Source organism: Telopea speciosissima, chromosome 8 (assembly GCF_018873765.1).
Source record: "Telopea speciosissima isolate NSW1024214 ecotype Mountain lineage chromosome 8, Tspe_v1, whole genome shotgun sequence".
NCBI lineage: Eukaryota > Viridiplantae > Streptophyta > Magnoliopsida > Proteales > Proteaceae > Telopea > Telopea speciosissima.
This window is the reverse complement of record NC_057923.1, coordinates 7442577-7467297: the sequence shown is the minus strand read 5'-3', so window position 1 is coordinate 7467297 and position 24721 is coordinate 7442577. Positions and strand designations below refer to the sequence as shown.

General features: G+C 39.9%; 2 protein-coding genes and 1 long non-coding RNA gene across 6 annotated transcripts in view; 1 reads left to right on the top strand and 2 right to left on the bottom strand.

The window, feature by feature from the left end:
* The window catches only part of LOC122671307 (ubiquitin-conjugating enzyme E2 2-like), a 20037-nt gene extending 18805 nt beyond the window's left edge, over nt 1-1232 (top strand). For 3 of the 4 annotated variants that reach the window (XM_043868438.1, XM_043868439.1, XM_043868441.1), the window contains one exon: nt 961-1232. In XM_043868438.1, coding sequence (XP_043724373.1) covers nt 961-1089 — 129 coding nt within the window. In that variant the 3' untranslated portion in view covers nt 1090-1232. The remainder of the gene's footprint in view (nt 1-960) is intronic. The other variant, XM_043868442.1, reaches the window with a different exon arrangement.
* LOC122671308 lies at nt 1129-24721 on the bottom strand. Its single transcript, XR_006334333.1, has 3 exons — nt 24710-24721; nt 23204-23216; nt 1129-1251 (listed from the first exon to the last, which is right to left on the bottom strand). It is a non-coding gene; the product is annotated as an uncharacterized LOC122671308 (long non-coding RNA).
* LOC122671306 lies at nt 7818-11624 on the bottom strand. Its single transcript, XM_043868437.1, has 6 exons — nt 11570-11624; nt 11380-11485; nt 9589-9946; nt 8891-9368; nt 8669-8724; nt 7818-7880 (listed from the first exon to the last, which is right to left on the bottom strand). The coding sequence occupies exons 1-6, from the start codon at nt 11598-11600 to the stop codon at nt 7845-7847; spliced, it is 1065 nt and encodes a 354-aa protein (XP_043724372.1). The 5' UTR covers nt 11601-11624; the 3' UTR covers nt 7818-7844.

The following is a 24721-nucleotide window of genomic DNA, read 5'->3' as shown; positions in this document are numbered from 1 at the left end:
ATAATGATTAATTGCCTTTAGTTCCGCTGTATTCATATCCACCCTCTCTCTAGATCCAGAAAATGCCATCGGAATATTACCCAAATGGTCTTCAACACTCCTCCAATTCCTGTTGGTGCAAGATTTCCAAAGCTGCTTCGAACAAAATTTAGTTTAACTGAGTTGTCACTTGGCTGATTTCATCCCTGCCTTGCCACTTCCTTGCATGGGGTGGACATTGCCACCTGAGCCTATTCTCTAATTGCCCGGTCAAAAGGAATCCCTTGGAAACTATCTTGATTTGTGATCCAATGAGCCTGCCCAAAACTTAATTTTTCCCACATATCTTGTTGGGTGGCTTTCTTATATCCCTGAAGATCCGGTTATTTATCTCCCTTCCCATATTCTCCATAAGATCTCCATCAGCACTCATTAGTTAATAAGTTCTTGTTGTGTTTTTTATTATGAACGGTCAAATATTGGATGGTTTCATTTGTAACAATTAAAATATCAATGAGAACCAAATGGATTGTTGTGCTTCACTTCTCAAAGTTTTGGTATGAAGACAATGTTTTCATGTAGCGTCTGTCTGGGGAGGTAACAGTCGATCATGTGGTGGCCTGAATGATCTTAAATGAATCAAATAGTGTTCTTGTGAAGGAAAATTCCAAAATTATGATAATTCATTGAAAAGAACAATATTGGACGAAGTTAGGTCATGAGTAACTTATCAAGGTTTTCTAAATTGAGTTGTTGGATTGAATATGATTGAATATGTTTCCCTGCTATTATTAATATCAGATTACTTGTTCTCTCAGCAATTAGTTTTTATAGATCATCCGAGGTTGACCATCTTTATTGTTCCATATATGGATTATGAGTATTTCTTTGACGAGATTATTGTAGCTAAATAGAATCAGAAATATGTTCGTTACTGCATCAATAATAATGATGGTTCTATGTCACTATTTTTAATTGCAGTCGTTATTATGCGATCCAAACCCAAACTCACCTGCAAATTCCGAAGCAGCACGGATGTTTAGTGAGAATAAGCGTGAATACAACAGAAGAGTACGTGAAATTGTCGAGCAGAGCTGGACAGCAGACTAACTTATCATGGTAGGATGTCATGATATTTCTGGATGTTTTGAGGGCATGTTGGAGTAACGTTGCCACTTATAAACTATTGCATCATATACTACTTTAAACTAATCATATTATCTGTTTGCTTTCCTGGATGGATGCTACATTACTATCTATATTTGCCAACGGCTCGTGGCATTGCACATGTCCTTGTGTTCATGTACATACCAGTTAGACCTGAAAAAAAACACCTTATTTCTGCAACCTCGTATTGTGATTTTTCAATGTCTGATTGCAATAACACAAAATATCGGTGGTGAAATGGTAGTGAAGTTGCGCTACTAGCTACGAGAAGGATTTTGGGGCCTTGGACTACTTTAGCCACTCCCACTCCTTTGACTTGATAGTTGATATTTGCAGTGGATTCTTAGACACTCCTCCATTTTGAGCCATACAGATTTAGATAATGTTGCAATCCCAAGCATTAGATAGAGTGGACATTGTCTGTATAAGTCGTGTTAAATATCCGAACCCTATTTGATCAAATACCCTCTCTTGTATAAATTTCTGAACCCTATTTTGATCAAATTCCCTCTCTTGTATTAGCCAACGTACAATGAATCCAAATGCATGCCAAGAGTACTCTGGACACTATTTGCATTCTCTCATAGCCCTGGATTTTCTAAGTCTGTTTTATCACCTGGCAAACTCTTATTAGATTGAAACTTGACATTGAGCACGGGGCCTATGGGTCTCTACTTGTTCACATAATTTGGGTCTCATTTGATCTTCTACGTTACATGTTTAGGACTGCTTAGGGTGGGGGTGTTGGTTCGTATCTTTGTTTGGATTAGTAGGTTTTGTTTTTTTTTTTTTGTTTTTAACACAACACTATAATGATTTATTAAATCGGAAAATTCCAATAAGATGGTGAGTACAGTACAACAGGGATAGGAGGAGGGGGATTAACCACCAAACATTTAAAAGAAACAAATTTGAAGCTTGCACAACAAAATAATGAGTTTCAGGATTGAGCTTCCGGGGAATGTTACGGATTAGGAGGAGGTTGAGATGTTAATGGAAAACAATATGGGTATGGGTGAATGCCAGCTATAAAGCAGATCCAGTGGGAAGGTGACTGTCAAGGTTTTGGAAACCTTTTTTTTTCCCCTTGTGTGTGAGGCTCTACAGCATTTCTTGCCCTTCGTAGTACAGACCCGTAGTATCAAAGTATGTGTATGAGAGACGTGTGTTAAATACTCCATTACGAAGATTTAGCAGGTTACCTAACTTCCTATTTGAGATCACTCCTCTGGTTAGTATTTTAGCCAGTTTTGGTACTCCTTTAGTAATGTAAATTTATTTATTAAATCAGATTTCCTTGTCACATTTTTGCATCATCTGCCAATGTGCTACATGCAATTCATAAATCGTGTATAACCGCACTCGCAGTATTTTCTAATAGTGATCAGGCTTTCATATGACATGTCTTCCGTGATGAGAGGATTGGTCCCAATTCTAGGTTAAAGTTATCGGTATCAGCATCAAATTGTTATCTTCATCTGTTACAGCACGGTGTTGTACTGCTTCGTGTGGCGTTGCAGAGGTCATGTGGCACAGCGGGCCCCACATGGTGCACATGGCTTCTGCAACCACCGCACGATGCAATACAGCACCGTGCTGTAACAGGAGAGGATAAAAATGCTATCAGCACCTGTATCAGCAGAGTTGAATCAGTCTGTCTTGGTCCGATATGGCTGGTCTGAATCACTTTTTGGGTTGGCTATTGTATTGGCCGAAAAATGTTAAAAAGTTTAAAATTTTGAACCAAAAATAAAAAAGAAAAGTAAAAGTTTGGACACACCACTGGTGTACCATAAGCAGTGCCCACTATGGTTTTGGTAGATAGGAAACCCTAAAAATTGTGGGCTACTATGTTGTGTTTTTTTTCTTTCTCCTCGAGCTATGAATGTATAGAAACTAATCTCATAGAGTCTCATGTAGAGTGTGTCAGTTAAGTGGTGTGATCTTACAGGCTGTTTGTAAGTCCTTCCATTTTAACAACATTGCATAACGGATTTTTGGGTATGGAAAAAGATATCGTCAAAATCGTAATTCATCGTAACAACTAAAACAAAGAATCTCGACCATTGATTGAACATAAAATGCTTATAAAACCTATTGAAAGATAATTTTTTTAATAATAGTAATTTTAAAACAAATTACATAATTGCCACAAAGTTTGGAATTTCGTCGAATCGTTGTCCGATGTATGTATTAATCATTGATATACCAAGACAAATAAAGTATAATTGTAATGGTAGGGACCTCTCAGGTATATTGCATAAACAACTAACGATCATCCATACAAGACTCTCACTATGATCATGTGCTTATGTTTATTTAGAGACACATTTCAAAAACATACAATATAACAATCATATGAACATATTACCAACAACAAAAAAAAACATTATGAACAGTGTGCCCAATACTATCTCTAGTTTTGGGTATTTTATGATATGACCTTAGGACAACATATTGCACATAAAATAATGCAAATTAATATTAGGGAAAAAGAACATCGTCTGGTTGAATAACCTATGCACTAGTGTGAGGCTAATGAGAGGACATATAGGGGCATCGATCAAGGGGGATTTTTCATTTTTCAGGGGGCGAGGCAGTCAACTGTGTCTAGGTGCAAGTTGCATGCGACTAGGCAGTGCTCGTTTTCCCTTAAAATGATTTAACAAACTATAAATTGAGTTTGATGAACACCTGTATCCAAAAAGACCTATCAACAATGTAACAACAAAAGCTCTTGAGTTTGTGGGAAGCGTTGCACTTGTCTTGGGTAGTTTTTTTTATTTTTTTTGGGGGAGAGGGGGGGCGCTAAGGATCAGCGAAAGTGTAATATTAATTGGAGAAAAAATGGATGAATAAGGTTAATATCCAGACATACCCAGACGGCAAAAAAACAATGTATCTTAATGCTTCACCTTCGTAGAGCATAAGAAAACCACAAATTGGTTGCATTGATGTGCTTAAAATACATATAAAATTTCTACCCAAAAAAAAAAACATATAAAATTCGCAGGTCTCACATTTTCTCATTTCATAGTTTTGAACTTGTATCTTAAACTGTTTACTGAAAAAAGAAAACTTGTATCTTAAACTTAAGATTGCTCCTCAAACTCATAGCCAAGGTGACTGATTTGATTAGTAAAGCTTGCAAAAAACAAAAAAAAAACTGAGTTAAAGAGCTCATTATTGCATAAACCAATTAGGGAATCACCAAGGCCCCCACTTAATTTGGGATTTGGATCCTCTGTACTGCGACAGGGAGTGTAGCACACCATCCGATGGCCTGTAGTGCTTGGGCACGCAGCCCAACACATAGGCAGGGTGTTGGGTTACCTGCCCAAGCACTGTGGACCGTTGGATGTGCGCTACACTCCCTATCGCGCTATAGAGGAGCCCAACGCCCTATTTTGCTCTTGTCGCCAAACGGTAGCATTACTTAGCTTCCTAATCTTGGATTGGATCGGCCAATATTGACTGGGTTGGATCGGTATTAGTTGAGACTGATCTGATACATCGGTACGGACAAGAGTAAAAAGGTAATACGAACTATTTTTTATGAAAAAAACAAAGGCAAATGCATCTTATTTGACCCGATTCTATGTGATACACCGATCCGATCCCCATACCGAGATTACAAACCTTGGTCGGGGTGGGAGTTGGGGATAGGCGGCTAGAATCGTTATCCTCTCCTATTACAACACGGTGCCGTACTGCATTGTGCAGCGCTGCAGAGGTCATGTGGCATAGCGGGTCCCACATGGCCTCTGCAGCCACCGCACGATGCAGTACAGCACCGTGCTGTAACAGGAGAGGATAAAAATTCAGGCGGCTAGCTTTACTTAATGGTACAGCACTACATTCTTACATGAGGAAAATCCATTCTCCATGTCCGGCCATTTTGGGGAGGGGGTGTTCTATAAGTGATTTTTCCATCTTTGCAAAAAACAGGTGTTTTATTATTTTTAGGGGAGAGGTTTTGTGCATGATTGTGTATAGTGCACGACCATACATACAGTCGTCGGATAGGGGTGAGGGGTATAGTGTAGATCCTCATCCCATTCAATGGTCGTGTGTTTGATGCACGGCCGTGCGCAAAATCTTCACCCTAATTTTATTTTGAAAAAAAAAAAGGTATGCTTTATTTTAAGGGTAAGATTGCTCGACATCTTTGTTGGTGTCCTTTCTCTTTGACGTAGGTGTATATGTTTTGCGATTAGACTTTACCGAATAAGATTATCTTGGCTAATTCATTTGAGGTCTCAATAGAAGTGTGGAAGAGCTTAGGAATTTGTGGTTTATCTTGACCCATTTGTTTAATAAGATTACGAACACAAGGAAAATGTTAGATAAATGGGGGAGAAGTATTGTGATCTTGATTTATAAAAATAAAGATGATATTCATAGTTGCAATAACTATAGAGACATAAAATTAACCACATGAAACAAGAAAATACTATTACAAAGAATCAATATAGTTTTATGCTAGGAAGATCCACAACAGAAGCTATCTATGTAGGAGACTCATGGAAATGTTTAGAGATTGCAAGAAGAATCTTTATATGGTCTTTAATGACCTAGAAAAAGCTTATGACTGTCCTTAGATAGTTAATCTGACAAGTATTAGAAAAGAGAAGTGTTTCAACTAAAAATGAGACATAATTAAAAATATATATGATGGGACGGTTGACAAGTGTAAGAACTGTTGGGAGCCAATGTAGTGAATTTCTAATTATAATTGGATTACATCAAGAATCAGTTTTAAACACTTATTTTTTTTGCACTTATCAATTTGTGAAAATCGATGAAAGGGAGATTCTACAAAGTGATTATTTTAGGTATATAGGATCAATCATCAATAAAGAAGGTGATGTAGATGATGATGTTTCACAAAGAATTAAAATATAATGAATGAAGTGAAGAGGTACATCCGGAGTGTTGGGTGATCAACGTATTCTTTTAAAACTTAAAAGAAATTTTTATAGGACAATCATACGACCAACTATGATGTACGGTGTGAAATGTTTGGCATTTAAGAAGCATCATATGGATAAACTTAGCGTAACAGAGATTAAGGTGTTGAGATGGATGAGCGACAAAACTAAGAAGAATAAAACAAGGAATGATCATATTAAAACTAACACGGGAGTAACTCTGATACATGATAAACTACGAGAAAGTTGTTTAAGGTGCCATGGTCATGTTCAACGGAGGCCTTTGGATATCCCAATACAAAGGAGTGATTTGATTGAAATTGAAGGAACAAAAAAAGCCTAAAGGTAGACCTAAAATTACCTCAAGAAAAACGATGAGAAAAGACATGCATAGCTTAGGCCTTTTATCAAATATGACCTCGAATAGAGTTGATTGGAAGGCACGGATCTTTATAGCCAACCCCATTTAGTTGGAATAACGCTGAGTTGTTGTTATTGTTATTATTGTAAATAAATTGCAACCAATGTCCAAGAGTTTACTGAGGCAATGTTTGGTATGCATTCTATGTTGATTTAGCAGTCTCGGATGATAAAAATAATCATTTTTATTGTCCGAGAATGCAAAATCAACCTAGAATGCATACCAAACACAGCATAAGTAAACTGCAACTAATTTGAATCTTTAAAATAAAATGTTGAAAGAAATGAATAGGGTCAGGTTCAGAGGAGATAGACCTGACCTGATGGCAATCTTATTTTCAGCAATGTGTTACAACTTTAGTGCAACAATCACCTCATTTGGGGTGTTCTGAACGGGTGTGTTCAAGGAACACTTTCCCTCTTTATATTATGGCCGAATTTGGCTGTTGAGATCAATCCAAGGAGAGACAGAAATGCTCTCTTACCCCCATTTCTCTCAACATTCTCTCTTCCTTGTATATATCTCATTCCCTTGATGTTTCGTCATGTTTTATTAGAGATTGATAGATCACAATCCATTACCAAAAAAACCAAAAAAAGATCAACTATTTTGCTCAATCGGTGGGTGAAAGAAATCTAATCCCAAGTCACTAAGCAGGTAGCTAAAATCACTTCAATGGAGAAAGTTTCAAAACTAGTGAAAAAAAAACTCTAGTTTATTCTCAGTGCACAATCATCCAATGTGCAGAATTACCAGACATTGAGCCTCCAATAACTGGTATTACGGCCACAAGAACAGGAAGCATCTTGGCCCATCTAAAGATCTATTTTGCTTCTTGATGACATTATGCATTCAGAATTAATTGAATCTAAACAGAATACTCACCCGGAATAAATATTCCTCAGTATCACTCTGCTGAGAAGTGATTAAAATAGTGAAATGAGAAATATTTCAATAATCAACTTCATGACACAAGAAAAAACAGATCAGGCAATGATGCAAAGCTCTATATGATGGTTCAATAGCCCAACTAAGACCAATCATTTGAAAGTTATCTACAAAAGTAATAACCACACCCACAAAGATTATAAAAGTAAATAAATCCAGTTTGCCCAGAAACAGAAGGAAAAAGGGGGGAAAAGGGGGAGAAGAAACACACCCACAAAGATTATAAAAGTCACTGTCACACCAGGCTCAAACTCTTTACACTCCATCCATATCTCTACAAGCAAATTCCCACTGGAAAAAAAAAATAGCTATGAGAGAGAGTATGCACACATTTGAATCAACTTGATTTCATAATTTTCTTTTTCTTTTCGTTGTGCAAGATGCTTTTTATTGTACTTCTACGTCAAGCTGATCTCTTCCATCTGTTGGGCATCCTAAAACAAGCAGACAAATATATCAGAATTATTTATATTAAAACTAATAAATATGAAAAAATCTGCCACTTTCAATAATCAATGGAATAAGCCAAATTCTGTAGCATAGACATAGAGACATGCTACTCTTGGATAACAAGTCAAAATTCCGATCAAAGGATAAAAACGTTTGGGCATGGTTGGAGAAGGCTTGTTTGCTCCCGAGCCAAAGCATGGGTGTAGTCTTGGTTTCCAAGCCCTCTTATTTTTTTAAAGTCATGCATCTGAATGAATACTCAGTCATTCAAGATATTCTCCTCCATATGATAAAATTGAGCAATGCAGTTGAACTTATGAATTCTGGAGGATAATAGACTAGTGTGAACAACTCGCAACCTGCAAGGCGTTGAAGTGCAAATTGTTGTAACTGTTACATATGTTGCAAAAATTGCAACACATTAAACAACATAAACAATACGATTGCAATCTTGAAACAAAAGGCTCCAAGACTTCTACCATTTTGTGCCCAGTCATGCAGAAGCAGTGATGAAAAAAGGGCATATTTTCAACCATCCAACGAGGGCATACCGGGAGGGGAGAAAGTAAACTTAATACCCATTGCCGGAACTTTTGGTTTTGTAAACTTCCAATATAGTTCTAGAAGACAGGGCACTTTAGTGATATGGTTATTCTCTGTGTACTATTTAATATTTTTATCTTCATCTGAATATTAGTATATTTCCCCCCAAAAAAATTGCTAAAATGTTTTCATAATATTTTCTGAAGCATATTAGAATAAAATACTTTACCATATTTTCTTTATCTACTTGCAGTGCCCCCTCCGCAGGCAATGGATCAGCTACATCTGGAAAAAACAAAAAAAACAAGAATATGAATTATAAATTTGCCCAAATTTAACTATACCCCAACGACAAGGATATGAATGCATCCAAATACTTGGCAAGTATATGAAGGACTGAAATTAATCACAGAAAAAAGCTTCCCAAAAGTAATTATGTGGCTCTATTCACCTTTTTCAGTGGCAGCTTTCTTTACTTGGTCCTTGATTTTCTTCTTCTCTTGGTTAGATGCCTGCCTACTTGGCCTCTGTGATTTCTTCTTCTGTACATTGCCAGAATTAACATGGGTAACTGAACTTACATTTGCAGAATTTCTGTTAAGTGATCCCCTGTTCCTGCTAGCATGATTTTTTTTCAAATCACTGTCCTTCCTCGCTTCTTCAACTTTGGCAGCTTGAACATTTCCAGGGTTCAAGGATTTGGGCCTTAGTTTCCGAGCTCCACTGCTAGAAACAGAGCTCTGTGCATCTTCATCAGAGGATTGAGTTCCCTCTTCCGGCACCTGAGAACAGGTCTCCGAAACCTTTAACAGCTCAAAATCTTCCGGGATATCATAGCTCCCAAGTATCTCTTTCACAAATTCTTCAAGTTCACCAAGCTTGTGTCGACGCACATAGGATTTGAATTCATCCCGCATTCGTTGCAAAGGCTGCAAATTTGAAAGAAATAAGCATGGTAAGAGAATTTTATATGTTTATGATCTTGGTAGACACTGCAAATTGACTATTAAGCATGGATATTTTATACATAGCAAAGCTATCGGGACTTTATGCCTACATACAGTATTCAGACATAGAGACACTAAAAAAATGCAACACAATGGAAATTGGGAAGGGGGGGGGGGGGCACGATGAAATAAGGTGGCATACCTCACATCCAGCCTCCAAAGCAAGCTTGAAGAAGCCAAGTGAAATGGAATGCTTAGCAGCAGATTCAGATAGCTTTATCTGTGATAGCCAATATGATGCCGAGGATAAAACACTGAACTTCTTTCGGTTCAAAGATTTGGAAACCTCAGAAACTGGTGTTTCACTTTTCCCCTGACCATTACCGGATCTCTTTGATCTGCTTTCATATATTGGTGTCACGGTGCCTGCTGGTCTTGGAAGAGGACTGATAACAGACTTAGCAGGAATGGAGAGCCTTCTAGGTGGTTTGGTGGACTTTGCCTTCCCAGAAAGATTAAGGACACTCACACTTTTGCTTACATTTGATGCAGGTCTCCCTCTGAAAATATATAATCTCACAAGGAATCAATTTACATATGCTTTCAGAGAACAACAGTGGTATGGTTCTGCTGGAAGAAAATGAGAATATTGCATGGTATATTTATAATGTGAAAGCTGACTCAAAAAATGATCGTAAACACGCAATAGAATTAAAGCAGAAAATAATTCATATTCTTCAACCTGAGATTCTACTCCTTTGGTTGGCATGTGCTGTGCCTGATTTTATCTGAAATATAGGGCTTCATCATGTAGAAACTGAATAATGAAATCCAATTGATAACTCAACATTTTTTTTTGCCGTGCAATATCAAACAATATAAAAGGCCTCCATCTTATAATCATACTTCAAGCGTCAACAGATTGCTCTTTTCCTCAAGTGTTTCGAGACTCTCATCCAAATAGATTATAAATTCAAGCTTAAGGCATGTACTAATTAACAAAGGCAATGACTTGCCCAAAAAGAAGTACAGAAAGACAATAATACCCAATTTAACAATATGGTTGTTCTCTACTCTATAGTTGCCAACGTACTGAAATTATGGAGCCATCTACAATGTGAGGGAGACCTGACATTAAGTGACACAAGCATCCAACTGATTCACTTCCAATCACAATATAACAAAGGACCTGATTGTGAAGATACCCTCAAACAATATTTTATAGTCATGTGACCTGTATACAAAGCTTGATGTGACAGTGAAGTCAGGCTCAAAATTCAAACACAAAAAATTCTTTGTTTGTTTTAATCATCCACGGTTAAACAGTATATCTTGCTTGGCAATCTATGGTTTACCAAAAAATTAAATTCAGTAAAAAATGAAAATTAGAATAAGTAGCAACCTGTAAACATACTTGATAAGCATGGTACAATATCAATACAATTTCTTAATGAGGACATTATGAATTTATGATTGGAGTTCATTGTTTGATGACCACATCCCCTCAGCCATCAGTTGCCCATACTTCCACATCCGCTCTTATCATAGATCAATTGAACAAATTGCCCCATGTTTAACCATTCACAGTTCCACACAACAGAACTAACAAAATTGTTTTCTATCAAATCCACATTTGTAACCAATCTCACACTCTTCCATCAAGTAAAACAGCAACATTGACAATTAAGATTCTATTTAAAATTGGAAAAGGCAGAGAGAGTAGGCTTCTTTTTTGAGTTTTCAATTGGTTTACCCGCTTTCAGTTCTTACAATTCATAATGAACCAAAATCAATTATTAAAAAAAAAAAAAACTAACAAGAAAACCGGGGGATCGGCACTGAGAATAGAATGTATCTAGTTCTTCGACAGGATAAATTACATTAGAACATGTCCATATTGTAGTAGGAAAGTATAGAAAACAGAATTAAGGAAAATTAACTATTGAAGCAAGTGAAAGCATATACAAAAAGCGATAGGAAAGAAGGAAGGTACCTCTTCGGAACAGAAGCGATCGATATTTCCTCCATGGCTGTCTTGTCATCCTTTGGTTTACTTGCAGATCGGAGAGGATACCGAAGTTTCGACTTCGAAGTATCTCCTAAGACGATAAAACCAATAAATGTTTAAGAAATTTTCAATGGAGAGAGAGAGAGAGAGTGGATCATAAAAGTTTTGTAATTACCAGAAGACGATTGATCTTTTGCGGCGTCCATGATTCTGCTCTGAATTCTGATGATCTTGAAAGGTTAAACGGAAAAAACACAGAATGGAACCCAGAATATATATACAGACAGAAAGGGAGGGAGGAGTGAAGGAGAAGAGAGGTTACGAAATTAGTAAAGCAAAATTGGGGCTTTCGCCAGATGTCATTTGGGCGGGAAAAAACAACGACAAATCTCCAACTCAAACTAAAGATGTCTACGGTAAAATCAACGGTCCAAAAACGATTAAAAATAGGTTTGGGAAGCTCATAAAGTCTTGGGCCCACTTAATCGAACCAAAATTCGAATTTCAAAATTCAAAACTGTCTATTGAGTATCTTTTACTCTTCAAGGTTTTCAGTTCAGTTGCTCTTCCCCGTGGCATGGGAGAATGGGAGATCCAGGATTGTCTGATTAAAGAATATCTTGATCGGAGGCCTATGTGATACCCCATCATCCCATCCCGTTTCTCATGCACATACTTTGGTACTCCCAATTTTGTTTTCTTGGTGGAAAGGTACTCGTAATCTTCTGGTTTTAGAGCGATGGAGAGCTGCTAGAGATTGGAGTTTTGGTAGGGTGGACTTCTGGGTGCAATTGCATGAGGTGCCGCTGGAGGTTCTGGATCTCAAACTGGCATTACATCTTGGGGAGAAGTTGGGAAAGCCATCAAAAGCTATGTTGATTGATGGTATCCAGGCTGGGGCGCGTATTCGTTTCTTGCGAGTTCGAGTGAGCATCGATATTCTAAAGCCTCTTAGGCAGTCTGTGACTCTCAAAAGAAGGAATGGTTCACAGAGCACCATTGTCATTAAGTACGAACGTTTACCGGTGTACTGCTATTTTTGCGGCGCTATTGGACACGAGGAACAGCGATGTGTTACTCAGTTTGAAACTCACCAGCAACACCATAGCAGCCATGGATGTGCGCCATATCCAAAATGCCCTCAGTTACCACCCAGTCTTTTTGGCCTGATACTACGAGGAATCCCACCGTCAGTGCGACTGGTCGAGCAGGCTACTACTATTCTGATGGAAGAGTTACAACCCACCACCACCGCTGCACATTCCGGCATAGGAGGGGTAGTCGACGATAGAAGGGAGGAAGCTCGCATGGGGAACAATTCAGACAGTCCACAGTCTGCTGGCACACGTACTACTGCAGAAACCGTACAGGCATGTAGCCCAATATCACATGCAATCAGGGGGGATCTCTCTGTCATGCCAGGTACACCGATCCCTTAGTATAACCTTTTCCCTCAGCCATGTCCTTTATCTATCATTGCCAACCTTCCACCCCACCCATACATATCATATCCACATCATAAACATCCCCAAGACCAATCAACTCCAACTAATCCATTCCCATCTTTCAACATCTGATGGGTCACAAAGAAAGAAAAATGGGGAAATAAAGAAGAACTTGAGAAAAGAAAACAGAGTAAAAGAAGAAGAAAGAAAAATATGAGAAACTTCTCAACTTCCGACCTATCTTTCTTTCTATTGATCAAATGTATTTATACAAGTACATAACCAATTCTGTTATCCATTATTCTACTTTCTTAGTATTACATTTAAGTCCTTCCTTTCACATTTTATATTCTTGATGCCAGGCTGGCTTCTTAACTGGTCTACTGTGTCTACCAGTTATATTAGTGGCATCTGTTGATGACACCTCCCTATTTGAGCTGGTATCATCCCTTATGTCTTCAAAAGACACCTTGTCCTCAAGGTGGAATGCTGGGTAGAGAGTATGAAATTCCCGTGCATCCTCCCAAGAAGCCTCTTCCAAGGGTAAGTTTTCCCATTGAATCAAAACTTGAGGGACCCATATTCCTTGTCTGAGAATCCTTCTTTCTGCTATCACAGCCAAGGGTTCAAATTGAGGAGAATTGTCAACATTTGCAGCAGGTAAAGGGAGGGGTTGAATGAGGTCGGTGTGATCCCCTCTGAAAGGTTTAAGAGCTAAAACATGAAACACCGGATGTATTTTGGAATGCTCTGGTAATCTGATTTTGTAAGCCACAGAATTAATTCGCTACTCAACAGGAAATGGACCAAAAAATTTTGGAGCCAGCTTATTGGAAGATCTATTGGCAACAGTAGTCTGCCTATAAGGTTGAAGCTTGACTAACACCAAATCACCCACTTGTAACTGTAATTCAGTCCTGTGTTTGTTAGCTTGCTTCTTCATTGCAGCTTGGCTCTTGCTCAAATGAGTTTTAAGCCGCTGTAGAATGTCTTCTCTAGTGCCCAAATCCTGATCCAATAACTCCAGATTGCTAGTCCCTCTGCAATAAACTAGAATGGAGGGAGGAGCTCTCCCAAAAACAGCTTGAAAAGGAGTCATTCCAATAGAAGAGTGAAATGCAGTGTTATAGTGAAACTCGGCAAGATACAAGAATTGAGTCCATTGATGAGGCTGATTTGTTACAAAACTTCTGAGATATTGTTGTAAACATCTATGCACAACCTCTGTTTGGCCATTTGTTTGTGGATGGTATGAAGAACTCATCCTCAACTGTTTCCCTTGTCACTTGAACAGTTGCTGCCAAAACTTACTAAGAAAAACAGGATCTCTGTCACTCACAATAGATCTTGGTAAACCATGATGCCTACAGACCATAGCCATGAACAACTCAGCAACTTTATGAGCATTAAAATGAGATCGCAATGGACCAAAATGTGCAGCTTTCGTCAATCTGTCCACAACCACCAAGATGACTGTAAAACCACGCGATTGAGGTAGACTAGTGATATAATCCACACAAAAACGCCAAGTCCCATCTTTTTTTTTAACAAGCAACACAGGGGAACTAAATGCACTGGTGCTAGGCTGTATAATGCCTTGTGTCAACATGTCATCCACCAATTTTTCAATCTCATTCTTCTGATAATAAGGATATCTATAAGGTTGAATATTGACAACCTTAGTATTATCCTCTAACACAATCTTATGATCAGTTACCCTAGGTGGAGGCAGAGATTGTGGTTCAAAAAATACCTTCTCATATTGGTGTAACAGCTTCTGGATAGCACTAGGAAGGTCAGTAGTACAAGAAAACAACTGGGCAGATGGGAAGGACTGCTCCTGAGGCAATAATTGCAAACAGAATATCCTTCCTCCATGAGAATGAATAAATTGCAAATTATTGCTAGAAATAAGCCCAGCAGCTGAACTATTTACACCCTGTAGATGCACTCGTTTGCCTTCCCACTGGAATTCCATAGTCAACTTAGCATAATCTGTGACAATAGGGCCCAATAGCTGCAACCATTGAACTCCCAAAATTATATCAGCTCCTTGCAACGGAATGATAAAAAAATCTATCCAAAAGGAATGATCTTGGAGCACCAACTCTACTCTGGAACACATTCCAATGCAAGTAATGTACTCCCCATTTCCCACCAGCACCCTAAAATGAGGGGAAGGAGTGATGGTTAAGCCAAGAAATTTAGCCACTTTTTCTTGAATGAAATTGTGGGTGCTACCCCCATCAATTAACATTTGCAGCTGTTTGTGTGATATCTGGCCCTGCATTCTCAGAGTCTGAGGTGTTTGATGACCCATAAGTGCATGAAGACTGATGACTGGACTAGCATCAACAGTCTCCATAGCCCCTGCATAAGGATCTATACTAGCTTCCTCCTCTAATACAGGTATGGAATCCTCATAATCCGCTCCTTCAAACCAGAAACATGCACCTTTATTCTTACACTTATGGTTTGGAGCATATTTTTCATCGCAAGAAAAACACAAGCCTTTTTCTCTTTTTTCTTAACTTTGCATTTGGGTCAATTTTCTTCCAGGTCCTCTATTCGTTTTTGAAGGTGATGGCAATGCTGCAACTGGTCTTGGATTCAAGATTGGGGATGATACTCCAATTCTTGGTTGCCACGACCTAGTAGCCATCCGCATGTCTTGCAACCGATCTTCTTGCAGTCTAGCCAATCGTATAGCATGATGCATTGTGAGTGGTTGATGTGCTATGACTTCTCTCCGGATCTCTGGTTTGAGCCCAGAAATGAAACAACTCTTGAGAAATTGTTCTGATAACCCAAAAACCTTGTTGGATAAGGATTCAAACTGAGTCTGATACTCCAAAACTGAATTAGTCTGCGTCAGTTTAGTTAATAAACCCTGAGAGTCTTCATACAGAGAAGGACCAAATCTATACCTCAATGCCACCTCAAATTCAGGCCAAGATCGCAACTGTCGGCTTTGTAAGACCCATTGGAACCAACTTGAAGCTTCACCATCTAAATGAAAAGAAACCATAGGCAATCGTTGCATATCAGGTACTTGATGAAATGAAAAAAATTGGTCTACCTTAAACAGCCATTCCGTTGGATCTCCTCCTCCAAATCTTGGAAAATCCAGTTTCACAGTCCTGATTTGAGACACCGGCATTATAGCATGCGAAGAATCTGTTCCTTGCGCAGAATGTTCTTGTGAATTGACCCTCTGTGCTTCCACATCTGCAGTTAGCTTATCAAATTTTTGGGAAAATTCCTTTTGCATTGCTGCCATCTGAGCGGCCATCTTCTCTAGAGCCAACTAAGTCTGTCGAGCTCGAGTTCCTTCCGTCATGGTTAACAATGAAAGCACCAATGATGGGTCACAAAGAAAGAAAAATTGGGAAATAAAGAAGAACTTGAGAAAAGAAAACAGAGTAAAAGAAGAAGAAAGAAAAATATGAGAAACTTCTCAACTTCCGACCTATCTTCCTTTCTATTGATCAAATGTATTTATACAAGTACATAACCAATTCTGTTATCCATTATTCTACTTTCTTAGTATTACATTTAAGTCCTTCCTTTCACATTTTATATTCTTGATGCCAGGCTGGTTTCTTGACTGGTCTGCTGTGTCTACCAGTTATATTAGTGCCATCTGTTGATGACACCTCCCTATTTGAGCTGGTATCACCATCCCATCAATGAGTAACCATATCACAACACCACATCAAAACCATGATATCAACCCTCTGAGCTACCTTACAAACCAGCTTAGCCAAAGGCCAGACCTCACCAATGCGCTTTTGGCTCTTTTACCCCAATTCTCATCATTCTCCCTGTCCACCATGGGCCCACATGTTCCCTCAACCAACTTACAATCTGGTTTCTCTCTCCCCTATCACCAATCATCACCTGGTGGTCTAATCCCTTTGCAATTACCTGGGGGGATAGTGCAGTCGCTAGGTGTTTCCGTTTTGCCACAAATGCTGAACCATATTCCTGCTACCAACCAGCACCAACTTGATCCCTCACGTCCAAAGCCACATAGTCCTTCTAACACCCAACAGTCACTGGTCCAACCTATACAGAACCCTCTTGTGCAACCAAAGAAGACTCATCCCCCACCTCCTGAGACATCTAAAGAAAGAATCAAGGTGAAGCGAGCAAGGAAAGCAAAAGCTACTTCTCAGTCTGATCATGGATCGGCTATTGTTGAAATGGATGAGGAGCATTTTTTACAATATGGCCCCATGGCGGCTGGGGGAGAATAGCCCCAGGGGTGATCATGAAGTTTATGAGTTGGAACTGCCAAGGGTTGGGGAGACCTTTGACAGTCCGATCGTTACGTAATCTCTCGTCAAGGGATAAGCCAGAAATAATCTTTCTTATGGAGACCAAATGTGTGGCTGGTAAAATGGAGAAAATCTATAAGGCTTTAAACTTTTCTTCTTGTTATGTTGTTGATCCAATTGGTTCGGCTGGGGGTTTGGCTATACTTTGGCAAGCCCATGTTATAATGGAGGTGTTGTTCTCAGATAAGCATATTATTGACTGTTCAGTGGAAGTTAACAAAGAGCCCCCCTTTTTCCTATCGTGGATTTATGGTGACCCAGTCAGTGTAAGGCGCCAACAGGTGTGGGATAAGTTAGTCAGCATTGGTGAGCACAGGATGGAGGATTGGCTGTGTGCTGGTGATTTTAACTCCTATCTAGGATGGCACAAGAAAGTAGGGGGTTCCATCAGGAATGGGCATGATGCAAAGAAGTTCCAAGACAAATCCAATATTCGTATTAGGCTCGATCGTGCTCTGGCGAACAGCTCATGGAGGAGCCGTTTTGTTGATGCAACTGTTTTTGTGAGACCGGCGGTGGGATCAGACCATAACCCACTCATTATCGACTCTGAGGGTGGTAGAATCCGTGGGGCTCGTCCTTTTAGGTTTGAGGCGACTTGGCTTCGACACCCACAATGCAAGGAGGTGGCGTGCAAGGCGTGGAGCATCCCGTCTATCGGTACTGTTGCGGTGCAAATTCAAAAGAAGATGGGGAATTGCAAGTTTGTTTTTAAAAAGTGGAATGTTGAGGTCTTTGGACATATCCAAACAACCATTAGAAGGCTACAACAGGAGATGGAGCATTTACAAAGCAAAAAGCAATCGGTGTACTCCCAGGCTAGAATCAACTCAGTTAGTCAGCTGCTAGCGGAAGAGTTGGCAAGAGAAGAGGTCCTTTGGAAGCAAAAGTCTCGGAATGTGTGGTTGAAGGAAAGTGACCTAAATACGGCTTACTTTCACAATTCTACTCTTCAACGGAGGGCCACAAATAAAATCTTGAAGCTCAAGCACAAGGCGGGCAGGTGGACAACAAATCAAGATCAGGTACATACACTTGTTCAGGAGCACTTTACAAATGCATTTACATCTGAGGCTATTGATTCTGAAGCTGTTAATTTAGTCTTAGACTCGGTGGAGACGGTGGTTACTATTGACATGAATGCGATGTTGTGCCGATCGCCCTCCATGGAGGAGGTTAAGGATGTTATTTTTTCCATGGGCCCTCTTAAATCACCTAGGCCTGATGGGCTTCCACCTACCTTTTTTCAGAATTTTTGGGATGTAATTTGCGATGATCTATTTGCCTTTGTGAGTGATTTCTTGCAAACATGTATTATCCCTACGAAAATGAGCAAGTCCCTGATTTGTCTTCTCCAAAAATCCCGCACACCTGAGATGGTTGAACAATTCCGTCCCATCAGCTTATGTGGGGTGGTGTTCAAAGTGATTACTAAGGTGATTGCTACTCGTCTCCAATAGATTCTTAGTGATTTAGTGTCTCCAACCCAATCGGCTTTTATCCCAGAGAGGTCGATTTTTGATAATATATTGGTGGCTCATAAAGTTTTTCATTACATAAAGAAGCGAAAGAAGTGTTTACTCGCTCTGAAGCTTGATATGAAAAAGGCATATAATCGAGTGGAATGGCCTTTTATTGAGGCGATGTTGCACAAGCTGGGTTTTAATGGGCATTGGGTTTCCTTGGTTATGGCTTGCGTCAGATCCGCTAACTACAACCTTCTTATCAATGGGGCCATTCAGAGTGTTATTACTCCTTCTAGAGGTATTCGCCAAGGAGACCCTCTATCCCTTGCTCTATTTATTCTGTGCTCCTAAGCTCTGTCGGCTGTGATCTCTAAAGCTGAAGTTGGCAATTTGATCAAAGGGATTAAGGTGCGCAATCGTGCCCAACCAATCTCCCACCTAATGTTTGCAGATGATTGCTTACTGTTCTCGGAAGTCAAGCTTACTAAAGTGTGTAATCTCAAAGCTTGCCTGGACCTTTATTGTCGTGCATTCAGTCAAGCAATCAACTTGAAGAAGTCGAGTATCACTTTTAGTCCAAATACCCACTCGAAGTTTAAACGATGGTTCTCCAGAGTTCTCAAAATTCCTTTTGGGGATGGACCAGCAAAATATTTGGGCTTGCCAACAGAGTTTGGGCTATCCAAGGCATAGGTGTTTAGAGATATAAATGATAGGGTATCGAGTCGCATTCAGAATTGGAAACAGCAGCTACTTACTCATGCGGGTCGTGAAGTGCTCCTCAAGTTGGTGGCTTTTGCAATGCCTAACTTTGCGTCTTCCCACTTCAAAATTCCAAAGGCCACTCACAATGATCTGAGGAAAATGGCAGCAAATTTCTACTAGGGGAAGTCGGAGGGTGTTTCCAAAATTCATTGAGTGGCTTGGAGCAGGATGTGTAAATCCAAAGAGAAAGGTGGATTGGGTTTTAGGGACTCAGCTACGCACAATTTGGCTCTTCTTGCGAAAGTGGCGTGGAGGTTCTGGGACTAGCCAAACTCCCTGTGGGCTAGATTTATTAAGAGCATATATTTTCCACAGTGCTCCTTCTTGGAAGCTACTCTGGGCAACCAGCCTTCGTGGGCGTGGAGGAGCCTGTTGGAGGGGAGAAAAGCTCTAATGGCAGGGTTGTTGTGGAAGATTGGAAGCAGTACCTCAGTGCGTATCTGGGAGGATAACTGGATCCTGTCCCTTGTTGGTTTTAAGCTTCAATTTCTAAGGCCCGAGGGGTGCTCTCTATCCACAGTTGCGGAGCTTATCGACCACGATAATAGGACCTGGAAAGAGGATTTGCTTTCATCTCTCTTTTACCCGTCTGATGCTTGTGCCATTAAGAAGATTGCGTTGAGTTTCTTTCCAGGTGAGGACTCTTTGATTTGGGGTGCGGCGAAGAATGGGGTATTTTCTGTTAAATCGGCTTATCACAATCTTACCAATATTCAAGCTCACCTTGAAGCTGTGGGCCCGTCCATGTCAACTCCAAATTAGAGAGATCACATTCCTGATGGTGTTTGAAAAAAGGTTTGGGGCTGCCAAACCCAGCCCAAAATTAAGAATCTCCTTTGGCGAGCATGTGCAAGAGGCCTAGCATCGGGGGAGGCGCTCCAAAAACGCAATATCCTTGTGGATCACTCGTGTCAAAGATGTGGAGCTCAAGTTGAGAGTACTGACCACATCTTCCTTGGGTGTGAATTTGCTAGACCTGTTTGGTTTGGTAGTGCCCTCTCTTACCTTCCCCCCCAAGACATCGAAGGTAAAGTTCACTATTGGATCCACAGCTGGGACGCTATCCAAACGGGTTCAAAAGAGGATAATAGGGTGTGGGTTGGCTTCCTTTATTTGTTGGGCACTGTGGAGGGCTAGGAATGATCTGGTATTCAATCGGCGGTGCTGGAATCCAGTTGAGGTTATTCAGTTCGCTCAAGAAACTCACAGTGAGTTCCTAAATGCTGTGGGGGTGCACAGGCCTCACCAAGCTACTCAGGTCAAGCCGAAGATATCATTGTGGACTCCTCCCGCATCAGGCTGGCTGAAGCTGAACACTGATGCGGCTCCTTCTGATGACTCAGGTAAAGGAGGTTTGGGCTATATTGTGAGGGATCACCAAGGTATTTGTGTAGCGGCTTTTTCGGAGCCAAGCTACTTTGGTTGGGTCTTAATGGGGGGAAGCCCTTGCTGTTCGGGCCGGCATGCTTATCTGTATAGGAGAATGTTTCAACAAGATTCTGGTGGAATCAGATTGCTTGGAGCTCATTACCTTACTGTCCAACACAGGCAAACCAGTGCCAGTGGAAATTTCTCCTATTGTTGATGACATATGCTACTTCGCAACTGGCTTTGATGAGTGTTCTTTTTCTCATATTTCTAGGGTGTCTAACTCTGTGGCTGACACCTTAGCGCGGAGGGCCCTGTCCATTGGATGTAGGACAGCGTGGCCTTTATCCTCTCCTTGGCTCCAGGACTGTTATAACTTGGAGTCCTCGGCTTTGTCATCCTTACTTTCTGAATAAAAGTTTATCTTACCAAAAAAAAAAAATTCTCAAGGAGTTCCAAGTCCCAAGTACCATGGTTTTAGGAATCGGTACAAAATCGGTTGGATCGACTAATTCGTATCAATACCAATTTCTGACTAATCCCATATTGGTGGATCGCTATGGATAGGAAAATTATCCTCTCAGGTTCTCTGCCCGCCTGTCCGGTACAGTTCCCTAGTGCCTCTAGTAAGAGTGAGGTAGACCCCACCCGGGCAGGGGATAAGGTGGTCATTTCTACCCCCTATGAGAGGATCTGGACGAACTGTACCTGGCAGAGAACCTGAGAAGATAAAGATTGGTACGGATCAAGATAAAAATGTAAAAAACAAATCAAGTTTTTTGAAGAAAAAATGACCGATCGAGATCAATACGAACAGATTACTAAAACCTTGGCCCAATCTATTCGGCTCTCCTTCAGTCACGATGGGAGCTGGAGGATCGCCAACAAAAACAAGGGTGTCTAGGTCATTTCACAAGTGGGCCCCCCTAAGAAATGACCAAAACCACTCCAGCTCCCGCCATGGTTGGAGGAAAGCCAAGGTCCTGTCCCAATTCCCAAGTCCAACTTTCTATTGCATAAATCCTGTCCCAACTCCAAAGTCCAACTTTCTTTTGTGCTCTATCAACTTCAACTTGCATTAGAATTTTTGACCATCCTCTCTCATTTTCATTTCTTGTTGCAAACACCCATATAGAGCTCTACTTGTCCAAACCTTGAGAAAACAATGATGAAAAGGCTAAGGATTTATAAGTTGAGGAGAGAAAATTGCCGCCAGGTTGTGTAGTATATGTTAGCGTCTCCCTATGTCTATCTCTTCTTCCTCATAAAAAATACATATGTATCCCTTACTAAGGGAGGAGAGAGATAGATACAAAAGGTGATAGCATACGATACACAACCACAGAATGTTTTTTCTCCCATAAGATGATTAGTTTATTTCAACAAAAGAAATATTTTTAAGATGATAAAGTTATATTTTATTTGTATATTTATTGGATGACATGAAGACCTTGACGGTTTGATATATATATATATATATATATGTTTTCACTTAAAAGAGCAAGCACTTCAAACAAATAGCTATATTTTTATGCGCATATTTGGGTTTGGAGACATATTATTATCCTCATTGATTTAGAAGGAAGTAACGTATCAGAACAAAGCTGAACTTAATGGGATGGGGTGGAAATCCCCTTTCTTATGGGTCCTTTTAAGCGTCACTATACTTAATGAAATATAACGCTTCACTATTTACCACTTGATAGTACATGGATTAGTCCATGTTATAGAGAATCTCACATACATCTCGATGGTCAAATTTTAGTCTAAAGTAAGCAATGAAAGTTGCTCAAACTATGATTCAAAGTTTTAGTAAAATTATCAAAATGCCATCAAATGGAGATGAATATAAAATACAAATTGGCATCTTTTGAAATTTTAACCATCTCCTATACTCATTTTAAGTTGAAATTGTACAAATGAGATGCTTGTCTGGTCCTCTATCTCATGGATTATCCCATCTACTTAACTAAGCATGTGTTATACTTCACTAAGCATGTGTTATTCTCAAGATCCTTTTAAGTTTGGGGTATAAAAGTGTTTTCCAACTAATTTGAAAGTAATACATCATTATGTCATTAGCAAAAGGATTCATCATCAATCACATATGTCAAGTACACATGTGAAACTACAATATTTACACTCATTAACAAATATTGTGTAATACTACAAGGGAAAAATAGTAAAATTACAAATTATTTGACACCTTTATAGGTGTCAATAAGAAAGTGGGTTTACATTCTTTGTGAGACAGCGTGGCCCCTACGAGTGCACGAGGGCCAATGAGAGCATACAGATTGACATCATGGGGGGCGGTGTGGTCATTATGCCCTCTTTATATCTTGGCGTGGGCGGTACACTCCCCCACAGAAAACTTTTCTCCTAAGAAAATATGTTGTTAAAAATATGGGAAGAGGCTGACCACGGCGCATGAGTGTCTGGCATGTGTCTTCCTCTCTCTTTCCCCTTTGGAAAAGACCTTCTTATCCTCATGTGTCCAACCCTTTGATTGATTACATAAAGTTGGTTGTGTGCCCAACCCTCTCCCTTCAAGAATATCTCCAAAGCTGACGTTGCTTGTGCAACAAAACCCTGCAAAAAATCTAGAAGTTGGCAAAATGTTCCTACACTTTTTTTCCCATGGTAATAAATGAACAAATGGATCTCTTCTTGATCCTTGCAAATCTCTACCACATGTAATCTCTGTCACTCAGCAATTCTTTTTTTGGTTTTTTTGTGAAAATCACTCAGCAATTCAAGTGAAGCATAGACTTGTTTTACCCATATCAAGCGATACACTGTGTCTCAACTAAGAAACAGGGCGAAGTTTGATATTTATATGATTCTCTTTAGGGATAGCTTGACCCTTTTATCTCTTAATAAACCAAAGTTTTGGTTTGGTTCAATCCCAACTAGTTAAGGAAGGAAAGGAGTATGCCTTGCAAGCCACATTCACAGAAAGGGAAGGACCTGAGTATTAGTTAAGTGATTTTTTATTTTTTTTGGATTAGGTTTTCCTTTATTTCAGATAATCTCTTCACCATTGGTGATGTGTTGCTATGATTAAAGTCTTGGTTCGTCATTAACTCCTCCCCACCCCCCACCCCCCACCCCCCACATTGTTCAAGATCCAAATTACCTTTCTCCAATCTAATCAATAGGTCATATGTAAGGGTGCAAGTTTGACCTTGTTTGCCCGAACCCGCCCTAAGCTCAATAGGGTCTGGGCTGAGATACTTGGCCCTAAGGGTGGATCAAGGTTAGAAAATTTTGGCCCTGACTCAGGGTCGATTGGGTTAGGGTTGCGGCCTCGAGCTGAACCCGGCCCAACCCGATCCTATTTTTAAGTCACACATATTTTATTATATAATATATTATATATGAAGATAATAAATGTTAATATATTTTAAGAAAATTTACGAAACACCCCCTGAAAATGGGTCAAAACTCGGATCACCCCATGAAATTTGAAAATACTCAGATCACCCCCTGCATTAGAGCCCTATACTCAAATTAGACCCTATCGTTAGTTAAGTGATGAAGTCAGCTAGTTAAATTTTTTGAAAACCCTAAACTACCCTTTGATTAATGTGAAGTTACATTTTACCCTTGGATCTAAAAACCCCAATTTTTTTTAAGTTTATAAGGATGAGGGGAATATCCCCTCTTCTTCCCCAAATCAACAGAAAGACAAATGAAACCCTTAGGGTTCTGCCTCAAGGAACCACCGTGAATGGCGGCCAAAACACCGTGACGGCGGCCCAATAATCCCGGCTAAGGGTGGTGACAGGCCGACGACCAATCGTATGGCTTTAGACGCCGTGAATCTCCAACGATCTTTGCACCTCACGAAGATTCTTGAACTCCAACGAAGCTGGACCCAATCATCTCATACGCCATGAACACCTAAAGGAATACAAAATGCACAAACTGAAATCCCTGT

Bases quoted from the DNA above. Each gene is read 5' to 3' on its own strand.
- LOC122671306 (XM_043868437.1), bottom strand. From the start codon at position 11,600: ATGGACGCCGCAAAAGATCAATCGTCTTCTG. The intron at 11,486-11,569 runs GTAATTACAAAA...TTATCGTCTTAG, and splicing joins AAAAGATCAATCGTCTTCTG to GAGATACTTCGAAGTCGAAA. The intron at 7,881-8,668 runs GTAAAGTATTTT...TGCTTGTTTTAG, and splicing joins AAGTAGATAAAGAAAATATG to GATGCCCAACAGATGGAAGA.